Here is a 22,025-nt window from a genome sequence, read left to right on the forward strand (position 1 = left end):
GCTTCCCAATGAACCCCTTTCATGAGAGTGATATAGGGCCTATCTGGAATCCAAGGCAAGTCCAGGGGGAAAAGTCAGGTTGACTCAGGTTGGGGCCATCAACATGGCTCTGTCTATAAGTGAAAATATTCAAGAATTCTCTCTGAATTAAGACAGGGTCTCAAGTTGCAGCTCTAGCTGGCCTGAAGTCACTATGTAGTCCAGGCTATCTAAAACCCACCCCAGTGCCGGGGTTAAAGGTGTGTGCTGCCACATCTGGCCTTCCTGGTATCTTATCTTCATTACCCAGTCTCTTAACAAATTCTGTTACAGGCTTTCCTGTCGGATTGCATCACCTGTGTTGAGAGTCCTCTCTCTCCACCGCCACCCTCATTGCATGCCTGCATCACTACAGGAGTGTCCTAGATGCTCTCGTGTTTTCTCTGTATCGCCTGGCCATCTGCTTCTCTACACAGCATCTCTAGTAGCCTTGGTAAAACCCCATCTACAGTGCCACTTTCTGTGCACTGCCCTCTGATGTCCCTTATTGTAATATTTATCTTCTCGGTGACCTTCAGGCCCTTGATGCTCTGGCCTTTGCCAGCCCCTTGCCCCCTTCTCTTCCTGTGGTACCATGTACATAGTCACAGTGGCCTTCTTCCTGCTCTGGGAGCAGAACACGTCCCATCCTGCTTTGCCCTTCCCTTCCCTGTGGATGACCTGCTCATGCTTCAGTTTTCAGCTCAGATGGTACCGACCATACGGTAAGGTCTCCTCTTCCCCAGCTTTCGGTAATCCGTACCATGCGGCCCTCCAGCATCGTGGTGCGAGATGGACTTGCTTTCATTTGTTTACTCTCCGTCCTCCTAGAGTACATGCTCACTTACCAGTGAGTCCCCAGCTCCCCTAGAACTGTGTTTATGGAATGGGTTATTGAATGGGTGTCTAGTAAGTGCTGGTTACATTGTTGCCCACTGGCTGGATAGTTAAAGAGGCTGTAGTCCTGTGCAGTGTGCTGCCCTGCCTTTTATTCTGAATCCCAGGGCCATCATCTCTGTGCCAAGGAAAGGGGTTGACCATCCCGGCCCATTGACCCTTTGTTTAACCTTGAACATCCTAGCAATGCTGACTTTGCTTAATCAGACTCCAGGATTCTAATCTTTTTGGGTCCTAAAGAAGCTGAAATTTTAGCAGAGGCTGGCTGAGTAGTAAATATTTTTGTTCTTTAACTTCCACGCTCAGCAATTCTGGTGTAACTGGGCACCATTCCCAGAGGAAGCGAATGCTCCCCGGAGTACAGCATAAAGCGTGACATTCCGTTGTTGGTGGATTCACTTCCTGCAGCCTATGAGTCACTGTCCCTCTCCTGACTTTGCCATTTACTGTGACCCTCACTTGGGGAAGTCTTTCCTGTCTTGGCACTCACATGTCACAGCAGCCATGAGGATGATGTCTCCAAACAAAGAAGCACAAATCCTCCAGTACTGCCGGATGGGCACATGTGGGTCTCGTGGAAGAATTCCCTTATTCCAGAAAAGACTCTGCCAACACAGTGAACAGCATTGAAGGGAGACCTGGCAAGCAGGGAGCTGCCCCTCCCAACCCCCAGCTCTCCTGATACCCGGCTTTCCAGACTCTTACATTTGACCCACAAATCAGTTTTTTCCTGACTTATCAGAGCCTGTCACTCCACCTTTGAGTGGAGTCGGAGGTCTCTTAGGGTAACCGAAAGCAGTCAAACATGTGGCATTTCTCCAGTGTCGATCAGAGGCAAAGAGTGGTGGTTTCTGGAACTATCCTGTTATATAGTACTTGGAATATTTTTTCCTCCATAAATGCAGATCTGACCGTAGCAGCTAAACCCGTACAGCCACTGTCAGCCTTTTGCACAGAAAAGGAGGGTCTCATGGGATTTTGTTCCTTGCAAAAATCTAGAGGGGTTTACTGCAATGGAACCAAGTTCCTCACTCTCACCATCGCTCTGTAGACTTCCTGTTAGCCGGGGCCTGGGCTGATTGGGGCAGCACACGTCGATTTTCCAGCTTTTTCTTCCCAGCTGCGCCAAGGGAAGAATGCAAGGCAGAAATGTTCCAACAGTAAAACGTGTGTTTTCAGTGATTTAATCTCAGAACACTAGTAGTGTGCTTACGTGCATGTCCGTGTGTGTGCGTGCGCGCGTGCGTGTGGAGAGAGAGAAAAAAAGTCATGTAAGGAGGCAGAGGCAGGCGTATCTCTGTGAGTTCGAGGCCAGCCTGGTCTACAAGAGCTAGTTCCAGGACAGGCTCCAAAGCCACAGAGAAACCCTGTCCCGAAAAACCAAAAAAAAAAGTCATGTAAATGACAAAGAGGAAAGTTTTTATCTAATATGTCCATGAAAGCTCAAAATATGTTGCTTATTTAGCCGTTTGTTTATGTGATCCACAAGCCAAGCAGATCAAAGTCCAAACGTAGAAAATAGCGAACTTTTTATTTTTGAACATTTTCATTTCCTTATGTGGGAAAGATTGGTGTGTGTGCCATGGCATGTGTTTGTGTGTCAGAAAGCAATATGCTGGTGAGGTCCCTCCTTCGACAATGTGAACTCAGGGATAAACGCCGATCATCGGGTTTGTCTGCAAGCTCCCTTACCTGCTGTGTTGTCCCACTGAAGCCAGCATTTTTCTCACAGAGGAAACCATCCTGCTGATGGAACTGGGCTCTGGGCATTGGAAGCAGAGCCAAAGTGAGGTTTACGTGCCCATGGCACTGTCCCACTGCGAAGTCTATTCCTTCCTTCCACATCTCGCTCCTAGACACAGCTCAGTCTGCTGCCTTGCCCATATCTTCATATCATGTGTGGACTTCAGTTATAGATACCCTTCTAGAACATTAAAAGCTCCTCCTCTGATTCAGTAAGGTCAGAACTGAGCACTGTTGAGAGCTGCGCTCTTTAGTGTGAGTGGCTTCTCTAGACACAAAGTAGCTATAACTTCCCCAGTGTGGCTAGTTCAGATGAGAAATATCCAGGCTGGAGAGATGCTCAGCCGTTAAAGGCTAGGCTCACAACCAAAAATATAAGAGAAATATCCAATTATCTCCTTATGAGTTATTCATCAGATGAGCCCAGAACCCACCTACCCCGAAGAAACACAGGCTCTTGCCATTCACTGCCTTCCCCTCCAGAACTGGTTGACAAGATCCTATTGCTGAAGACACCACACACTTTCACTGCAAGATGAAGAGAAATCAAACTGGAGCTAAGATGGATGCATCCTTCAGGCTCTCTAGCTTGCAGAGTTCCCAAAAAGCCACTCTGCAGGCTGCCAGAGGCATCAATGACTTGAGCCAACCGTGAATCCTGCAAACGTCAATGACAGGCTGTCAGGTAGGAATTCCTGCCTGGCACTTTAATTCCAGTCAAACATCCATGGTTGAGGAGGTCTGAGGTCCTAGATGGTAAGTCACCACTGTGTAGCTAGATTGACATGTTCCTGAACTGTTGTAGAAATATTCATCTGGGGCCTGGAGAGATGGCTCAGAGATTAAGAGCACTGGTTATTCTTCCAGAGGTCCTGAGTTCAATTCCCAGCAACCACATGGTAGCTCACAACCATCTGTAGTGAAATCTGGTGCCCTCTTCTGGCCTGCAGGCATACATGTAGACAGAACACTAAACAAAATAAATCTTTTTTTTTTTTTTTTTTTTTTTTTTTTTTTTTTTTGGTTTTTCGAGACAGGGTTTCTCTGTGGCTTTGGAGCCTGTCCTGGAACTAGCTCTGTAGACCAGGCTGGTCTCGAACTCACAGAGATTCACCTGCCTCTGCCTCCCGAGTGCTGGGATTAAAGGCGTGCGCCACCACCGCCCGGCTTCAAAATAAATCTTTTTAACAAATATATTTGTCTATAAACATAGACACATGCTGCTCACCTGTTTCCGAGGGTCATCCTTTGGCAGTGAATGGTGCTGACTGCAGAGATCCATGGCTACTCCAGTTTCTGACGGCAAGAGCCAGAAGTTGGGGGGTAGAACCTGCAAAATGCTGTCTTCTGGGCACCATTCAGCCATTGCAGTCGTGACATCACAGCAGCTGAGCTTGCCGTCACTGGGCCTACATAAGCCGAGGTCTGTCAGTCATCAGGGATCAGGGATGGCAGAGGTGTTCCTCTCAATGGGAAGACTCTGGGGGAAGGGCACTCATTGTCTTCATCTACCCATGATCCTCTCAGGCTCCAGCAGACAATTCCAAACTCATAGTCACACAGCTCACCCTGAGTAAACGTGGATCACAAAGCAAAACAAAAAGACCTCCATGGAAGGACTTAAGGAATCGGGAGTGTGTCAGAGAGGAGAGGATAGAAGGAAGGAAAAGAAAACCAGAATGCATTGTGCTCCTGTATGAAACTGTCAGAAAAGAAAGTTCATAAAGTTATTTTTTTAAAAAAAATACACAATTAACAGCCAGGCACTGGTGGTGCACGCCTTTAATCCCAGCACTCAGGAGGTAGAGGCAAGCAGATCTCTGTGAATTCGAGGCCAGCCTGGCCTACAGAGGTAATTTTAGGATAGCCTAAGGCTACACAGAGAAACTCCATGTTGGAAAAAAAAAAAGCCAATTATTAAGTCAAGACAGTATGAAAAAAAATTTTTTTACATTAATTTAATTTAATATTAATATTCTAATATTTTAAAAAGCTTTTCTAATAATACATTGAAAGGGTAACATTTGGGAAATATGGTTTAAAATAATTTTTTGCTTCTATTTGTTTTTGCAAAACACTTCTTTTGGCTTTATAGAGAAGTGGCTAGTAGTATTAATAGATAAGAGTCTGAAGCTGGTATTCCGGGTTTGTTCATTAAGAGTTCTCCAGACAACTGTCACTTACGTTGGTTGCTTTTCTGGCCAACAAACAAACCTGACAGATCAGAATATTCCAACAACAACTCAGGGAGAATAGGCTTCCTCTGTCAGAGTTTCAGAGAGTTCAGTCTATGACAGCAAAGACGGTGACAGGAATGACAAAGTCCCTGGTGCTGGGAGCGTGCTCCTGTGGCTTCTCATCACATGGCCACCAACCAAGAAGCAGAGAAGAGATGGAGCAGGGACGGCCTTATCGTCAAAGGCCCTTATCAAGGCCCCATCACCTTCAAAGCAGTGCTACAAGCCAAGGGTAAAATACTCGAAACAGGACCCTGAGGTGGGAGGTCATTTCGGATTTGAGCTACAGCCTCACTTAGTCATAGATTGCATTGGCCTTGCGTTGTCTCGAGTCAACATTATTAGACCGCTGTGTTTCTGTTCCTTGAAAGCCCACATACACGTTCGCTCTTCACCTATCTGTGAGCTGTTCAAACATGTACTGTACTTTGTTCTTCTTCGAGCCTCCAGCACATGGATACAGCATGGTTTGGGGGAGAAAGAATGAAAGTGAGCGCGCGCGCGTGTGTGTGTGTGTGTGTGTTATTTTACTGCTTCGTTATTTGGCCTGTTTTTGTTGTTGTTTTGTTCTTGTTTTTCACTTTCTTAGAAATGGAGTCTACACATTTCACCTTGGAGAAATAAGGATTGTTCAAAGATTCATTTCTGTTTAGAGTCTTACCTTTCTCCACAGGAGCTGGTTTTATGTAGCTCTTGATTTGTTCTAGAAAGACTGACATTTCTCTAATCAGACTTGTTAAAATCCTGGGAATGGCCAGAGCAGAGAGAGAGCAATGGGTAAAGATTGATCTTTGTACGTCTTAAGGCGCCCTTCATACCTCAGGAGTCTTGGGGAAGTCCCTAACTTGGCGGAGATCTGTACCCCACTTTTCCAGTCCGAGAGTCTGAGCCTGAGTACAGGTAAAAGAGGACATTAGCTCAGTAGCTTCCAGTCTAAAGCCAGACTGGAGATGGGGGCCATCGGCGGCGTGGCCGCTGTAACCATCAGGACTCCTGCTAGACACAGATGGCTGGGACTGGCAATGTTGGGGCATTGCTAGAGGATGCTTCCTGGGTGGGCCTTCCCCTCTGAATAGCCTTCAATTTTGTAACTGTGCTTGTGGCTGAACCAGATGCTCATAGTATTCAGCCTGGCTCTATTATGCCTAAAATATAGTCATTTCTACTGGTCTCCCGAGGGACCCTGACCTTTCCCTGCACTTCCTGACCACAGGAACCCAGGGCCACTGCTTTGGTTAAGGAATGTGTTAAGAATGTACCCCAAGAAATGTCCCCTCTTCTGGGGAGATTTATTAAGCCTCCCTGCTGGGAATGATTAACTCCTGGCCCCTTTACTGCCAGGAAGCAGTTTGGAGGCTCCATTGGTGACAATGTATGAAGTGGGGTTACCTTTTTAGAGAAGCAGGTGAGAGCATTTATAATGACCACGGTTTAGAAACATGGGTGCCCCTCTCCCAAGTTACCCAGCATCATGGCTGTGGATGCAGGGCCGCAAGAGGCAGCCCGTGTCCTGAGTAGTAATTTCTTAGGTTTCTCACTGCTCCTAAGTACAGAGGGAGTTCCAGTTGCGTGTTTTAGTATCTGTATGTCCCATTGAAATCCAGTCCTCAAATCTGTACCTGAGTTTCTGGGGACCCGCAGACATCAAGGTAGAGTTCCTAATCTATAAAATAATCTCTCCCTTCCTCCCTCTGTAGACCTCATGATCAATGTGATTAGGGTCGTGGTTTGTTCTGCTGTCTGCCCCTTTAAGTTGCCCCGACGGATAGGATAGATGGCTGAAAGCCGCACCCACAGACCCTATTCTGCTTGTCCTTTATCACTTGTCTTCCCAGAGCCACTGGCTGTAATAAAACAGAAAAGGAGCTCCCTTCCTTGGGATGACACCAAGGGAACCATTGGCTCACATTTAGCATCTCTGAAGGGTGGGATAGAGACCCAAGAGCCTGGAAGCAGGCAAGCCTGAGGAGTAGCACCTGCCTCCGGCAGTTCCCGGGAAGACTATTCCTGGGACTCCAGGTTTCTCCTGGCCAGCAGTTTCCATGGCAACACAGTGTCTGCACACTTCTAATTACATCTGTCTGCGTCTCCTAGAACCCTCCTGAGCCACACACATATGGAGACTTCATTTAGTTGGGAGTTTCTAAGTTTTAACCCATTCGACACTTTTAGACTAGGAAAAAAAATTTTTGTCAGGATGTTGGAATCTTGACAGCTGTTTTGTAACCACACATCCTCCAAAACAGTCTCGGAGCTCTGTCCCCTTTTTAAACCGAAGCCTCATCATGCTGCCCCCTATACCAGGTCTCCCAGTCCATTGACAGAAGGTCTCTGTCTTGGTTGGGCCTCACAATCCCTTTGAGAGTACCCAGTCCCGGGGAAAACACCCTCCATAAGTCCAGCTAAGTCTGGGCCTTCCCTCCCAGTTCTCTTTCCAGTAAATTGCAGCCCATTACCAGGCTTGCCGTGAACCTGAGTTGGATGCCAGGAGACTCAAATGTTCTGCCAATAGCCAGGAGACGCTAATGTTCTGCCACAAAAGGGACAGAGCAGTTTATTGAGCAGCCCAGTTGCTTTTACGTCCTAGGATAATGAAGGCTCAGGGTTCCTAGGAAGAGGTTGCCAAACAGCGGCCCCATGGAACCAGCCCACTCCACTCTTTCTCTCATTATGTCTCGCTTGCTTCTCTGACTAGGCCACCAGGCTGTCAGGCTGCATTTATCCTGCCTGAACATATGCCCTGCAGTCCCACCGGACTCCGTCCACCTTCCTTCTCTCTTTCTTATTGGTTCAGCATGTCTCAGCTGGAGCACACAGGAATCATAGACACGGAAAGTCATTTCTGCCACCCACTGCCTCTCGAGCTGCCTCATCAGCACACACGTGCCCATAGACACACCTGTGGGTGTCTATGGTGGGTCATAGACAATCTCAGATTGGGAAAATTCCAGACTGGATATTAATGGTCTGGTGGAGATTTGTGGGGTCTTCAGTCTCTTTCTGCAGAAGACTCCACCCTTGGGTCAGTTCCAGGAGAGGATCAGCACTGTTACTGTGTCTTCCTGCTGCAACCCAGAGTGATGTGACCTAAGCCCTTTAACTCTTCCTTAAAAGGTTGATTGAGTGACATGGCTGATATGCGAGGGCCTACAAAATGATCCTAAAGCTTGACTTTTGTCACCTAGAAGGTTGTAGCTCAGCTGGAAGGAAAATATATATACAGTCAATTACTGTTTTTTTAAAAAAATAATAATCAAAATGGGTTCATAGAAGGGAGAATTACAAGTCAGACGAGGAAGGAGGAGTTTATAACAATCAAAAAGAAAGGCTCTCTGAGGATGAAGTAACATGGCCCGAGCTAAACCTTGAAGGACAGAAAGAATTTAGGGAAGCTAGATCATAAATCAGACTTCCCAGATGGTGATAGTGTTTTCTAAGCTGGTCTTGTGGGACATTCTCTGCCCATCTGAAGGCTAAAGAAGCATCCAGCAATATCTCCTAGCACCATTATTCTCAAAGGGTAATAATGAGCTCTCATTTGGACTTGGAAAACCTCAGGAGCCCAGATTTATGCTTTTAACCTGTCCTGGCCACTTGCTCTATTCACAGGTCCGTATCCCGTTCCCCCCCCCCCACACACCCGCACTCTTCACAGTCGAACAGTCTGAAAAGAAGAGCATCCCCGGTGATGAGGTCAAGGATGCCAAGGCCACGTTAAACAGGGAAAGTCACACAGAGAGGGGGAAAGACCATGCCTTGTGGATGTGTCTAAGTAAGGGCTGTTGTTTGCGAGTCAGGCAGCCAACCCGCATGGGAACCACTTTGCAGGACAGTGGCTTCTCTTGAGAATAGAGGAGCAGAGTGGTTTGAAAAAGAGTGCCCCCCACAGGCTCTTTTATATTTGAATGCTTAGTTGCTGTTTGAAAGGATTAGAAGGACCAAGAAGTGTCATCTTGTTGTAGAAAGTGTGTCTCAAGGTGGGTTTTCAGAGTCTTTCTAGCTGCTTGCTGTCAGCTGCTTCTCCAGCACCCTGCATGCCTTCCACCATGCTCCCTGCCATGATAATAGACTAAACCCCTGGAACTCCATTAATAGTGAGCCCTCCATTTAAATGCTTTCTTTCATAAGAGTCTCGTGGTGTCTCTTCAGGGCAGTAGAACACTAAGAGGGGGAGCCATATGCAAATTGGGGTAATGGAATTAAGCCACAGATAGGGGTGAGGAGTAGAGTTCCCTATTCCCCAATCCCGGTAGTTACTGTGCTTATTTTGCCACAGCCCATTCCTTTCCTGGCAAGTGTGTGTTGCCAACAGCCACCTCCCAGTTATTGCTGGAATTGGCTAATGGAGAAAGATGCCTCTTGGTTGTATCCCTGTTCCACTCCCTCCCACCAAGTCAGAATAGCGAACTCTGCATTCCACTCAGAATTCTGAAGAACGGATGCTAATTGGTTCCTGGCTGGGGAAGCCTGGGGGATGGAGGGTCAGTTTGCTCAGGATGGAGGGAGGGCTGGGAGCAAGCAGGGATGTCGCAGGTCCAGATGTGGCTTTTGCTGCAGGGGATGCTTCTAAAACTGGCTGTCTGGATGGCTCAGCCAGCTGAGCTGGAGCCTTCTCCACCCAGAGTTGAGAGTGTTGGGGATTTAGGTGTGAGGGAAATTTTTTTTTAAAGAAACTCTTGATGAGGCATTTTTCTTGAACTGCATGTGGAAATAATTAGAGCATGAATACCGAGTAGATGTGAGGCCTGGCAGCACCAGACATACTTCTGTGACAGGTTCTTGGCAGGAAAGGGGCCTCTGAATTACCAGGGAATTTCCGTTAGCCATTTTCTCTTTCTCCCCACTCTTTTTTCATACAAGGCAAAATAAGTAGAATTAAAACTTTATTAGTAGCGTTCTAGTGGAGTAAAATGTTCCAACAGACTCTTCCCTAGGGAACTACGCCTACTTGGTACCCACTATTCCCCTCTAGGTCAGTGGTTCTCAGCCTCCTAATGCTTCAACCCTTTTTAATACAGTTGGTTCCTTGTGTTGTGGTGACTCCCAAACACAAAATTATGAGTCATAATGTAAATATCTGATATGCAGGATTGGTCAATCCTGTGAAAGGATTAGTTGACCCCCAAAGGGGTTGCAACCCACGACTGGTCTAGAGTGATCCAGGAGAAAGTAGAAAAGCATTTCTTACCAAGTCCTTAGACTCTAGGAACATACTCTAATGCCTCCAGCCAAAAGCCTTGCAATGCCATCAAACTGGTGGGTACACAAGCTGCGTGTGGCAGACATACCTGTAATCCCAGTACCCTGGAGACTGAGGCAGAAGGATTGCTGCTGGTTCAGTACCAACCCTGACATATACATAGCATGCTTGAGGTAAATCAGGGCTACTTAGTGAGATCCTGTCTCAAAAAGTCTGTGGACAATCTTTCTCTTAGTGTAGGCATCACAGTGAGCTTTCTTGGAAGATAAACATGACTGGGAGGATCACATGGTGTGGTAAATGCTTGAGCTAGTTGTAATCTGCTGTCACCTGGGTATCCTGCCCCTTTAAGAGACAAGCACCGCCCACTTTTAATCTCTCCCTCCCCACCACCAAGGGGCAAGGGGGACCTCCTGCCTCCTCTCCAGCCCCCCATTTCCATCTTCTAAAGAGGTAACTACGGCCTCTCTACCTTCTCCCCTTCCCTCCCTCCTCTCTCCTCTTTCTCTGTACCCTCTTCTCTCCCTTTCTCCATAACCCCTTACTCTTATATACCATTCCCAATATTCACTAAATAAACTCCACACCCAAGCTCTCTCCGCATTGACATATCTCTCTGCCTCCCCACTAAGGCCTCAGATCACCTGCCACTGCCCCTCGTGGGACTGGCCTTGGATTGTTGTGTAGAGTGGCGTGCTGTGTTCCCGCCTGGCTCCCGCATGGCTAGCTTTACACCCGGAAATAACAACACACAAATTGTATTCTTTTAAACACTGCTTGGCCCATTAGCTCTAGCCTCTTACTGGCTAACTCTTACATATTGATTAACCCATTTCTAATGAATGTAACACCATGAGGTGGTGTCTTACTGGGAATATTCTTAACCTGCATCCATCTCGGAGAGGAGAGCCATGGTGACTGTCTCCCTGCCTTTTTCCTCCCAGCATTCAGTTCTGTTTACTCCGCCTATCTAAATTCTGCCCTATCAGGCCAAGCAGTTTTCTTTATTAATTAACCAATGAAAGCAACAGATAGATAAAGACCCTCCTCCTTCTTTGGATCATCCTCGTTATGAATGATAACACTAGTTAGTGGAACTCAAGCAATACAAGGGACCTGAGCATCATGTCCAGCCCTTGCGTACCATAGACTGGTAAACTGAGGCTTGAAGACGTTAAGCCTCTTCCCTGGGTCACACCATACTGGAGGGAGGCGCATTTGCAGGATCCTCCCTCAGGTGTGTCTCATGGTGATGGCTCAGAGTTGCAATTCTCTCACTGCCTCATCCTAACTTTTAGCAGACCACTTCTCACACCATTGTGTCCATCTCTGGAACTCTTTGAAGTGCTCAGGAAGCTGGGCTTCTCCCCAGTTTCCCGAATCTTCCTCTGCCACTTTCTTTTGGCTGTTTTCCCTTCAGAGCCCTTGGGCTGTGGGCAGGCAGAGAAATCTGCTACCCTATCCGGACTGAGCTTGGTCAGACCCTGTTACCTGGCCCACCAGTGCGTCTGCCTGGAGCAAAGGTGTCCTTTCTGACCGCCCTGTGGGTTGGTGGGCACACGCTCGCTCTGCAATCCCTGGACCCTTCTTCTGATCCCTCCTCCCCTCCCCCTGCTCTCAACCTCTACCCCACCCTCTCCTCCTGAGTCTGAGCTCCTCTTCCCCGACCTCGTTCCTGCACAGATGGCATCCAGATGTGCATCTGTCCCCATTTCTGGCTGTCAGTGGGATGTCCTACTATCTGCTTAGACTCGTCCATACCTGACTCGTCCCTGCCTACCTTGTGCTCACCCTACCCTCTTGCCATAGCTATATCTCTGACAGACTTTCCTCTACCTGCTGGTCCCCCAAAACCAAAGGCTTCCACTGCTCCCAGGCTCACCCCTTCCTTCCCCTACACCCAGTATATTGCCAGACCTCAATATTCTTTGGAAAGTTCTAGACGTCTTTCAAACATATTTCTACCCTCTTCCCATGAAGCAGTCTCTGTGTACTCCCAATCCTTTATCCTTTGTTTCTCCAGGTGTCCATAGGGTTTTGGGTAGACCCTGCCATCCTGCAGGGAGTGGCGTAAGCCCCATCTCATACTGCTATATTCTATATCCCTCATGCCATGCTGGTCACAGACTGTTATCTTGATTAGTTGTTTTTTTTCCTTTGTGTACTTGTTTTGAGGCAGAGTGTCCCTTTGTTTTCTAAACTAGCATGGAACTCCTAGACTTGGGTGACTTCCTCACTCAGAACTGGGGGTACAGGTGTGCTCACCATCATACCCAGCTGGGTCTTCGAGATGTGGCCCTGTCCTGGAACTCCCTCTGTAGACCAGGCTGGCCTTGAACTGCCTCCCGAGCGCTGGGACTGCAGGTGGGCTGCAATCGCACTCTGCCCCGTCACCATTCTCTAACTAATGTGGGCCTTCTACAGTTCTAATTTTAAATACATTTAAATGGTTTACTTCCCTTATTTGAAGAAACCTGGAGATCTCTGTATATGCCCCATATTGGCTGTTAAAGTGGACAAATCTTCGGCTGAATCTGAAGAATGAAAATGAATCTCTTGTGCAAATCCACTAGGATAATTTGGAATAGATAAGAAGTGTTCTGTGCCTGGACGTTTCACCCAGGCGTTCTAAACTTTGACTGGTACACAAAAATTGTATGTACTTGAGGTAAGCAACTTGATGATTTTTGCATCCCTATCTTTGGTTGTGAGCCTTAGCTTTCAGTGGTTGAACCATCTCTCCAGCCCAATGTTTTTATATTCATACACAATCAAGCTCCTGTTACCTCTAGGATGTAGTTACTATTTTGTGCGTGCCCCGAGAAGATTTAAGGTCCCTTTTCTTGGCAAATTAAAAACACCCATTACAGTTTTAAATTTAAAAAAAAAAAAAAAGCAAGCATCGTCTGCAGAAACTTTTCGTCTTGTGTAATTGAAACTTTGTATTCCCAAATGCCATTTAACGTGAAAGCTGTTCCCTGAGAGGGGGTCTGTGGGCATCCCAACTATGCAAGCCACTTAGTGCTTGCCTGAGCTAAGCCATATGTGCATAGGCTATTCTGCAGGGCTCTGACAGGCTGACAAGAGGCCCAGAGCTCTTGTTAAAGAAGGAACCCATGAAACAAAAGGAGAGTTGGATTGCCCTGGATACTAATTAAGCATCTGTTTGGGGGCTTTTGTTTGCCAGGTCCCTCCCAGAACCCTGGGCTCCATTTTGCATTCCCAGTTGCCTGCTCTTATTGAAGTCCCCACCAGACAGTCAAGCTTTGGGCCTCTCAGAACCCATAAGGTGTTCGCTGGGAACACACACAGGCAAAGGACACTTAAGCGTGGAGTTGGCACAAATGCTTTGTTGACTGCCAAGCCAATCAGAACTACTGTTGTAGAGCGCCTCTCTCCCTTCCTCTCCTCCCGTCCGTGGTGGTGCACTAGCCCATTCCTTCTCAAAGCAGGGGAGCAGAGACTGCATGGGGTCATGTGATGGATGCTCCAGTTAGATTCTAGCAGCTGGAAAAGCTCTCATTTTCTCCATCACGGTCTACAGCTTTACTATGGGCTTGTACTCCAGCAGGGCTGCCTGCGCAGCCAGCATCCTTACCCCTGTGTCCCCGGCCCCGTCTCGCCAGTTCTGTAGACCCATTTGTCCCCAGCACCAAGCCGCTCTACTACAGGACAGTGGCAAATGGGGCCGGATATCTACCTTGGCATAAGCAGGATGGAGTGAAGGCGGGGGAGGGAGGGATGGGAAGGGGAGAAGAACTAAGATGATGCTGACCCAGTTCCAATTAGTGAAGCGATGTATTAAGCTGACATTTATGGCTTTGCTTATGAGCTTCCGTCCTTGCCAGTGCACATGGTTCCTGCAGAAACTGCTTTACTTTGCAAGGCTTTTTAGAAACATTCCCATGTGTATTTTGTGCTGTTTGGCCCTAAGACAGGATCACCTCTACCAGTTTTACAAATAACCTCCCTTATCATTTTGCTGGCAAAAAAAAAAAAAAAAATCTATTTCAGGTCTGTAAAACCTTGGGCTGAAGATGATCTGTTTCTTGACTTTAATTTGTAGCCAGAGAAAGTGGTTCATTGGGAAGAGACTGGAGTTGAGAGCTGGAGGCCAGGGTTTAGTGTCATCTGAGGACAGTCAGGCACGGATTTCAAATCTGGAAGAACCTAGAGTTGGGCTTCTTTTAGAAAGAAAAAAAAAAGCCTATCAAATTTCCAAGCAGCGGTTAAGAGGACTTGTTGCCCTTCAGAGGACCAAAGTTCAGTTCCCAGCACCCATGTTTGCTGGTTCATGACCACCTGTAACTCAAGCTCCAGGGGATCCAATACCCACAGCATAACCCTCACACAGGATGCATACCCACAAATGCAAAATTAAAAAAAAAATTCAGTTTAAATTGATTTAAAAATTGCTGTGCAAGCAAGCAGCAGCTTTAACATGCCTGAGCGGACAGGGCAAGTTTTCAACTGGGAAAAGGTGGAACTGCTGGGCATTCGTTTGCCAAGAGGGATGTGTGGGGTGGAAATTAGCCAGGAGACCAACTCTTCCAAGTCTAGCTCGCCATGCACATCCAGAAAGCAGCATGGAGACAGGTCAGAAGAGAGAGACCCACGCTGGAACTCCTGATGGTTTCCCATTGGAGACTCTGCTAGTTCATGTCAACCAGACACAAGCTGAGGTCACCCGAGAGGAAGGAACCTCATTGAGAAACCATAGATCAGGCTGTAGGCAAGCCTGTGGGGCATTTTCTTAGTTAGTGATTGATGGGGAGGGAAAGCAGCTCATGTGCAGGTGACACCCCTGGGCTGGCGGTCCTAGGTTCTGTAAGAAAGCAGACTGAGCATGCCCTAAGGAGCTAGCCAGTAAGCAGCACCCCTCTGTGGCCTCTGCAGCAGTTCCTGCCTCCAGGCTCCTGTTCTGACCCTAGAGGATAAACAGTGATGTGGAAGTTTAAGCCGAATTAACCCTTTCCTCTCCAAGTTGCATTTGGTCATGGTGTTTCATCACAGTAATAATAACCCTAACTAAGAGAAAGGCAGACATTTTGTTGCTGTTGCTTAGGGTTTTGTTTTGTAGTTTGGGATTTATTTGTTGTTGTTTTAGTATCTTTAGTATCATGTTATGTAGCCCACTCGGGACCTCAGTGTCTTCCCGCCTCAGTCTCCCAGGTGCTGGGATGAGAGGCACATGACTCCACATTCAGATGGCTTGTTGGCTTTTAAAGCTATGTTTAGGTGTTCATGCTTCAAGAGCACACCTCCAGTCACGCCCAGTGTCTGTTCACACCTTTACAGACATGCCGGAGACCTTGCACGGTGACCCTGCAAAAGCCAGTGTGGCTAACTATCCCTAAAGTCACTATGATTGGTGACAGTGCCACAGTTCTATATGCCATCCCTGTACCGGGCCTCAAAACTGGCCCCTTTGCCCTCAGTACCCTCCCTCGGCCCTACCAGAAAAGGGACCATGGAGACCCAGGAACCCAGTCAACTTGTGTTCCTTCTCTGACTTGCCTGTCACCGGTGCTGCTGCATGGAGCTTTTCTGACTCTCAAACGTCCCTGCATCTGTTACATGCAACTGAAAGACACACAAACAGATGGTGAGGACAGAAGTCTACAGAGCTTTGCTTAGCTGTAGGTACTGAGTTAGCCGCAGCTCGTCAGCCCTTCAGGCCGTGGCTTCAGGCCTTTGTGCCCCCTAACTAAGGTTACTGCCTTAGACTTTCCGAGTGGAATCAGCCACTCAGCAGAAGCTCTGACCCCAAGGAACTTTCCAGGAGCCTTGGAATTGGCTCTGACACTTTGGCTCCCAAAAATGTTGGGGCTTAAAGGGCAGCCCTGAATAGCACAGAGACAGCATGTCTAGGGAGAATGCCCTTCATCGTTGACCTTGATTTCTGCAGTCAAGCACAGCAGTGAGTGAGGAGAGGAAGGGCACTGAGTGCCCCAGGAGGGATGGCCTCCCCAGACTGGCAGCTCCTTCTGCCCAAGTCCCTGTCTGCCTACCTCTTCCCTCTCATTCCTGCAATTCTCACTAGGAGGATGGAGCTGGGTAGAGGTGCAGTGGCCAGGAAGGCTCTTCTGCATTGCGGCTCTGAGCTGTGTGAGACAAAGAGAGAGATTGCCACCTATTGACAGACACGTCACCTGCAAAGAGAAGGCTTGTGTAACTGGGGCCCCTCCCCCCATCGCTGTGCTCCGTCGAAGGCCCTCCAGGGACTGGGGGGAGGGGAGGGGACGGATGGCTTTGCATTTTTCATCCTGCCGGTCTTGCCCTCAGCAATACCTTCCCACTGTAAGTGAGGACAGGGAAGAATGGGGCGGTGACAGTGATGTCAGTGCAGCGGGAAAACTGAAAACAAACCACCCACTGCAGTGATAGCCACTTCCCGTTGCATAGCACACAGCCTGTCCGTTCTAATTCTCAACACATTTCCATCCGTCAGTATTGCGTGTTTGCACCCGAGGAAACAGGTTTCAAGAGACTGCCCTGCTCATGACCATGACCACGGCAGATTCAGAAGAACATTGGATATGAGAGTCGGGTATCAGATCTCAATGCCTAATGCACTCAGCCCCGTCTCCTCACCCCTCCTAATGGTTCCCTAACCAAGTCATATGGATGTAAAAATAAACCAAACATGGAAGAATTGCTTCCCTTTGGTTGGAGGAAACGCCAACTCGGTTGCTTTTTGTCCCTGGGCCTCTAAGGTCAGCTTCTTCACCTGTGAAATGGGGGTGACATGACATCACGATTAGGGACTTATAGAGCTTAAGTAGCATCACCAGTACTTGGGCACGTTGCAGGATGCCAGGTGTTTATGAATAGGTGAGTAGTCACCCGAGCGCCGAATACAAGGTCCTCTCTCTTTGGTTTTAGGACCTTTTGGAGCCTCAATTTCCTCATTTGTAAAATGGGGCTAATAATAGCCATGCAATAAGGTGAAATCATGTGTATGGAAACATTTTGCAAGTTTTCATTGCCTTCTTCAAATAGTAGTTGTTAGGGTGTAAGGAAAAGGTATTCTCCAAACGTAGCTTTGAGAACTATTCTGCAAACGCCTTGAGTTGAATTCAGCCTCCACAGAACAGCTTTTATTTGTATTATTTACCAAAAAGCGGTGGGGTAAGATAGCTCAGTGGGTAAAGGCACTTGTGGCCAAACCTAGCAACTGAGTTTGATCCCTGGAACTCACCAGATGGAAAGAGAGACCCCACACATACCCTGGCTGGTGCACCCTCCAGGACACAACAGATACACAATAACCATACACACGAGACAAAGTGCTCTGAACGCTGGTCTTCTAAGCTGTTCCCATTGATCACACTTTTGGACTATCTATTTACTCCTGTTCCGCAGATGAAGAAATAAGCGGCTAGAAGAATCAGAGAGACTAATGTGGGACACGCGGGGAACATTTCAAGTGCAGACACTTGCCCAGGCTCTCTGTCCTGTGCGTTTGTGCATCCTTGCTCATGGACCCACGGGTTAAAGAGTTAGAGAAGGGAAGAGGCACCTGAGTTATTTTACAACAAGCAGCAATAGCTTTTCTTCTTCCTTCTAGCTTTGCTTTATGCTCCGAGGTCCAGCTCCCACAAAACCGGAGGGCCCTGTCTGTCTGAACTTTTATCCACCCCACTCCCCACCCCACCCCGTTTAGGAAACAGACATCTAAATCCATTCTTCCAACCTTTGAGAATTACTTCCTCTTTTCTTAACTGTTTGCCAGGTTTTTTGAATTCTCCTTAGCAACATAAAAAGGGGGGTAGAGTTTAGCCACAGCGTATAAACCAATGAGACGTGAAAATGCAAATAAGCTATGGACCAATGAGAATAGGGCATGGCAGGCAAGCTGGTTTATGGGAGAAAAGAAAAGCCTGGAGTTTGCAAAGTAGCCTCCAGGTGGCAGCAGAGCAGCTATTTTAAACCTGTCTCATGGTTCTCAAACCTCTACTCTTTTGGGGGTTTGTTTTGGTTTGTTTTTGACCTGTTCTTGGTTTTCCGGTTAAGATATATTCTGCTACAGACTTGAGAGTTTGAGTTCTTTAGATGACACGGTAGACAAGAGCTAGAAGCATGGACTTTGTCTTAACCCCAATCATTCGTAGGCTTCTTCCATCTTTGTTTTGTAGCCAGCTCTAGCCCAGTAGGCTTAGGCGGGGAAGCTTGTAGCGAATCCCGTTCTCTGTTCAGACACCACTACTGTAGGGTACGTTGTGAAAGATGGAGGGCTGGCCCTCTACCACATGGGAAAGGAAGTAAAAGAATGTGCCACCAACAAATCGTGCCTATCAAAGCTCCCATTTTCATGGGCATACAGACCTTCCTTTCCTTGGAGTTCTGTTCCATCTGTCTGAATAGCAAGAGGCTTGTGGGCTCTTCTGCTCTCTTTGGGGTGCTTTGGTCCTCTTTATATGGTAGCCTGAGCATGCACAGTGGCTGAACATCAAACAATAACATATCCGCTTTTTCGCCACCCTCTTCCTGCCCCTTGAGATGGTATTGCTGTGAACACCTCTTGGTGTTCAAATGTCTGGATGCGTCTTCGGTGTTGCCATTTCTTCCTGGCTTAGTCTTCTCATCCTTAAAGAATTAGTTAAGGTGTGGAATCTTCAGAAAGTCTCTCCTGATTCTCTCATACACAGTTGCTCCCTGGAGCTGCCACTGTGACATTTTCATATATGTGTCCTAAGTGCTTCCTCTCTGCGAGCCACAGAGCTCAGGAGACCAAAGCCCTTAGTATCTCAGCCCTGGCACAGTGCAAGCTTTATCACAAAATGCACAGTGCATTTTTTTAAATGAGGAAGAAAGCAAGAAAATCATTCTTGCTTTGCTCTTAGGGGAACAATCTGGGGTTCCCAAACCTGAGCCAGAACAATGCCTATGAGGTTGGTGCCGGTTAGTGGAGGACAACGTCAGGGAGACAAAGTCCCAAGCCTGAAAGGTCGTGGGCAACATTGTTTCATCCCGTAGTGGGCTTGTCTCAGCAATGTGACTCCCTTTGTGATTTGTGTTTTAGGAAGAACCGAGGAGCAAATCCAAGATCTGCGCCAATGTGTTCTGTGGAGCTGGCCGGGAGTGTGCAGTCACAGAGAAGGGGGAGCCCACGTGCCTCTGCATTGAGGTGGGTCCTGATGGCGGGCGTGGGGGGGGGGGCAGCGACTGGAAAGTTCCATCCAGAAATCCCGTCATTTCTATAAACGTGCAACTTATCTCTTCTAAAACACAAGGAAGACTTCCCCTAGGGTTAAGAGTGAAACTTCTGGTTTTTAAATTAAATTTTAAAAGAGATAGCGTTTCATTTACTGAAAAAAAAAAGTTTAGGGAGCTAGCTCAGCAGGAAACATGCTTGCCATATTATGTCCAGAACCTTGGGACCTACACAGATGCCTGAGGTGGCAGCAGTAGTCTGAGACCCCAGCACTGGAGGCGAGGGACAAATCCATAGAGAGCATTGACCCATCGGTCATTCTAGCCAAATCATGAGCTCCAGGCGTAGTGAGAACTCTGTCTCAGAAAATCATACAGAGAACTAAGGACGATACTTAGTGTGGACCTCTGGCCTATATACGTGTGTGTGTGTGTGTGTGTGTGTGTGTGTGTGTGTATGCTTGCACATATGATACATGTATCTGGAAATGGAACCAGTTTAGATGTCCGCCAGCAGATGAACGGATGCTGAAAATGTGGTCCATATACACAAAGAAACATTATTCAGCTTAAAGAAAAAATTGCGTTTGTAGAAAATAGGTGGACCTGGAAGGTGATATTTAAGAGAGGTGACGCGGGGCTGGAGAGATGGCTCAGAGGTTAAGAGCATTGCCTGCTCTTCCAAAGGTCCTGAGTTCAATTCCCAGCAACCACATGGTGGCTCACAACCATCTGTAATGGGGTTTGGTGTCCACTTCTGGTCTTCAGCCATATAGACAGAATATTGTATACATAATAAATAAATATTTAAAAAAAAAGAAAAGAAAAAAAAAAGAGAGGTGACGCAAACTCAGAGAGAAAGAAAGAACACATGTTCTCTTGTGTGGCTCTAGACCGCTGTGCAGTGTAAAGAGGTATAAGGGTGGGTGTAGTCTCAAAGGTGAAAATGGGCTTGAGAGACCAAGGTGACAGGTGAGGAAGCATGGAATGTAGACCGAAGGTCACATGAGTCGCGGAAGAGGATATGCTTAAACATTTGTGTCTAATTTCAAATCTGTCAGAGTTTCTGTCTTTTGAGGTTTTGGTTTGTTTCTCATCCTGGAGGTTGAAGCTCGACTTTCTAGGTGTGAAGTAACAAGAACTTCTTAGCTTTCCTTAGGAATCTAGTGTTAGTCCTTTGAGGCAATGACGGCAAAGCTGAGCTGTCTTTAATTCCACTGACCAATGGTGTAGCAGGAAGTAGCCACACCCGATCTGGCACACGCCTTTAATCCCAGCACTTGGGAAGCAGAGGCAGGCAGATCTTTGTGAGTTCGAGGCCAGCCTGCTGTACAAGAGCTAGTTCCAGGACAGGCTCCAAAACTACAGAGAAACCCTTTCTTAAAATCCAAAAAAATAAAAAATTAAAAAATTTAAAAAAAAAATCTACCCAGTCACCCCATTGTAGTGTTATTTAATATGTAAAGTGTATTGAAATTAAATATGGTATTAAATTTAAAATATTTTCTTCAAATTAGAAATTATCAATTGTTTTATGTCTCAAATAAGGTAGGTGTTTAGACATTTGTGCTACCAAAATCTTGGTTCTCCTTAGTCTGAGGTAGCTGGCGTTAGCAGCGTTTCTAAACACCAACCTTCCCCTGTTTTATACAAAGTACTATTTCCACACATCCGTTTGTACTCTGCAGGCTGTGGTGTGCCGTGGCCGCCTCTCGAATCAACACGGATTTGACCTTTCGTCAGGCACCGAATAATATTTAGTGATGTAACTTTATTCACTCGTTTCCTTGGCGACCGGTGTGTTAGTGGTTCTCCGGGCTCTTTGCTGCCACAGCAACAGCATCCTTTTGCCAATGCCCTTTATTTCTTAGAACTGATGGTCACTGGGGCCTGCTGGGTCAAAGGATATGCAAATTTTTAAATTATCAGACAGGATGTGGACTTTGAAGTTATGTTTTTAAATGGCATTTGGAAGTCAAAATGAGCCTCTGAGAAATAGGCAAGACTTTAATTTTCATTCTTGATGTGGATGTAAATAACACAGGCCATGGACTTTTCCGTCCTCCCTTCTGTCAAGCCGCTCCATACCCTGGAAATGGGCTTTTCTGTAGATAATACCCTGTTATCTGAAGGGAAATTGTATCAACTTCCTAAAACCTGGTCCTGCTAGGATCCCTTCACCCCTGCCGTCTGCACCAGAAGGACACTGACCACCATGTGGTGGCATAAATCAGACTCTGAGCAGAGTCTCAGCTTGTCCACTGATAGTCGTGGGATTTTGAGCAAACGAATTCCCAGGAATTGCTGTAAAGATGAGCCCATGTTGGTTTTGTCCAGCACCCGAAACAGCAAGCACTCCATAGTGAATGTGAACTGATGAAAAAATGAAGGTCACCTTTTTGCCTTGGGTGTCTTCATGTATAAAATGGAGGGGTGGGACTTCTTTCCTGCTCAGGAAGGGCGTGCAACCGTTTTAACATCTGTCCTCTTGTCTCTGTGCCTCTAGCAGCCCTAGCTGGCCTGCAAGCCAGATGAACTTTATTCCATATTTCTGTCCATAATGATTTCCTGTTGTCTTTCACCCCCACTGCCAGCCGTACAACAGTGGTTGTGAAACTAGGCAAAAGGCTCAATGACTCCCAAACGCTGCGGAGAATATGAAATCCTTGATATTTGGCTCTGGAAAAATCAGGTTGTGTGTGGATGTGTGTGTGCGTGTGTGCATGCGTGTGTGTATTTGTGTGTACGTGTGTGTGTGCGTGCGTGCGTGTGCA

At 47.1% G+C, this 22,025-nt stretch overlaps 1 protein-coding gene across 1 annotated transcript in view; it reads left to right on the top strand.

Annotated features, from left to right (window-relative positions):
• Fstl1 (follistatin like 1) overlaps nt 1–22,025 on the top strand; it is a 57,996-nt gene that overhangs the window by 19,966 nt on the left and 16,005 nt on the right. Inside the window, exon 3 of the mRNA XM_057765971.1 lies at nt 19,121–19,225. Coding sequence (XP_057621954.1) covers nt 19,121–19,225 — 105 coding nt within the window. The remainder of the gene's footprint in view (nt 1–19,120; nt 19,226–22,025) is intronic.

This window comes from Chionomys nivalis, chromosome 3 (assembly GCF_950005125.1).
Source record: "Chionomys nivalis chromosome 3, mChiNiv1.1, whole genome shotgun sequence".
Classification (NCBI taxonomy): Eukaryota; Metazoa; Chordata; class Mammalia; order Rodentia; family Cricetidae; genus Chionomys; species Chionomys nivalis.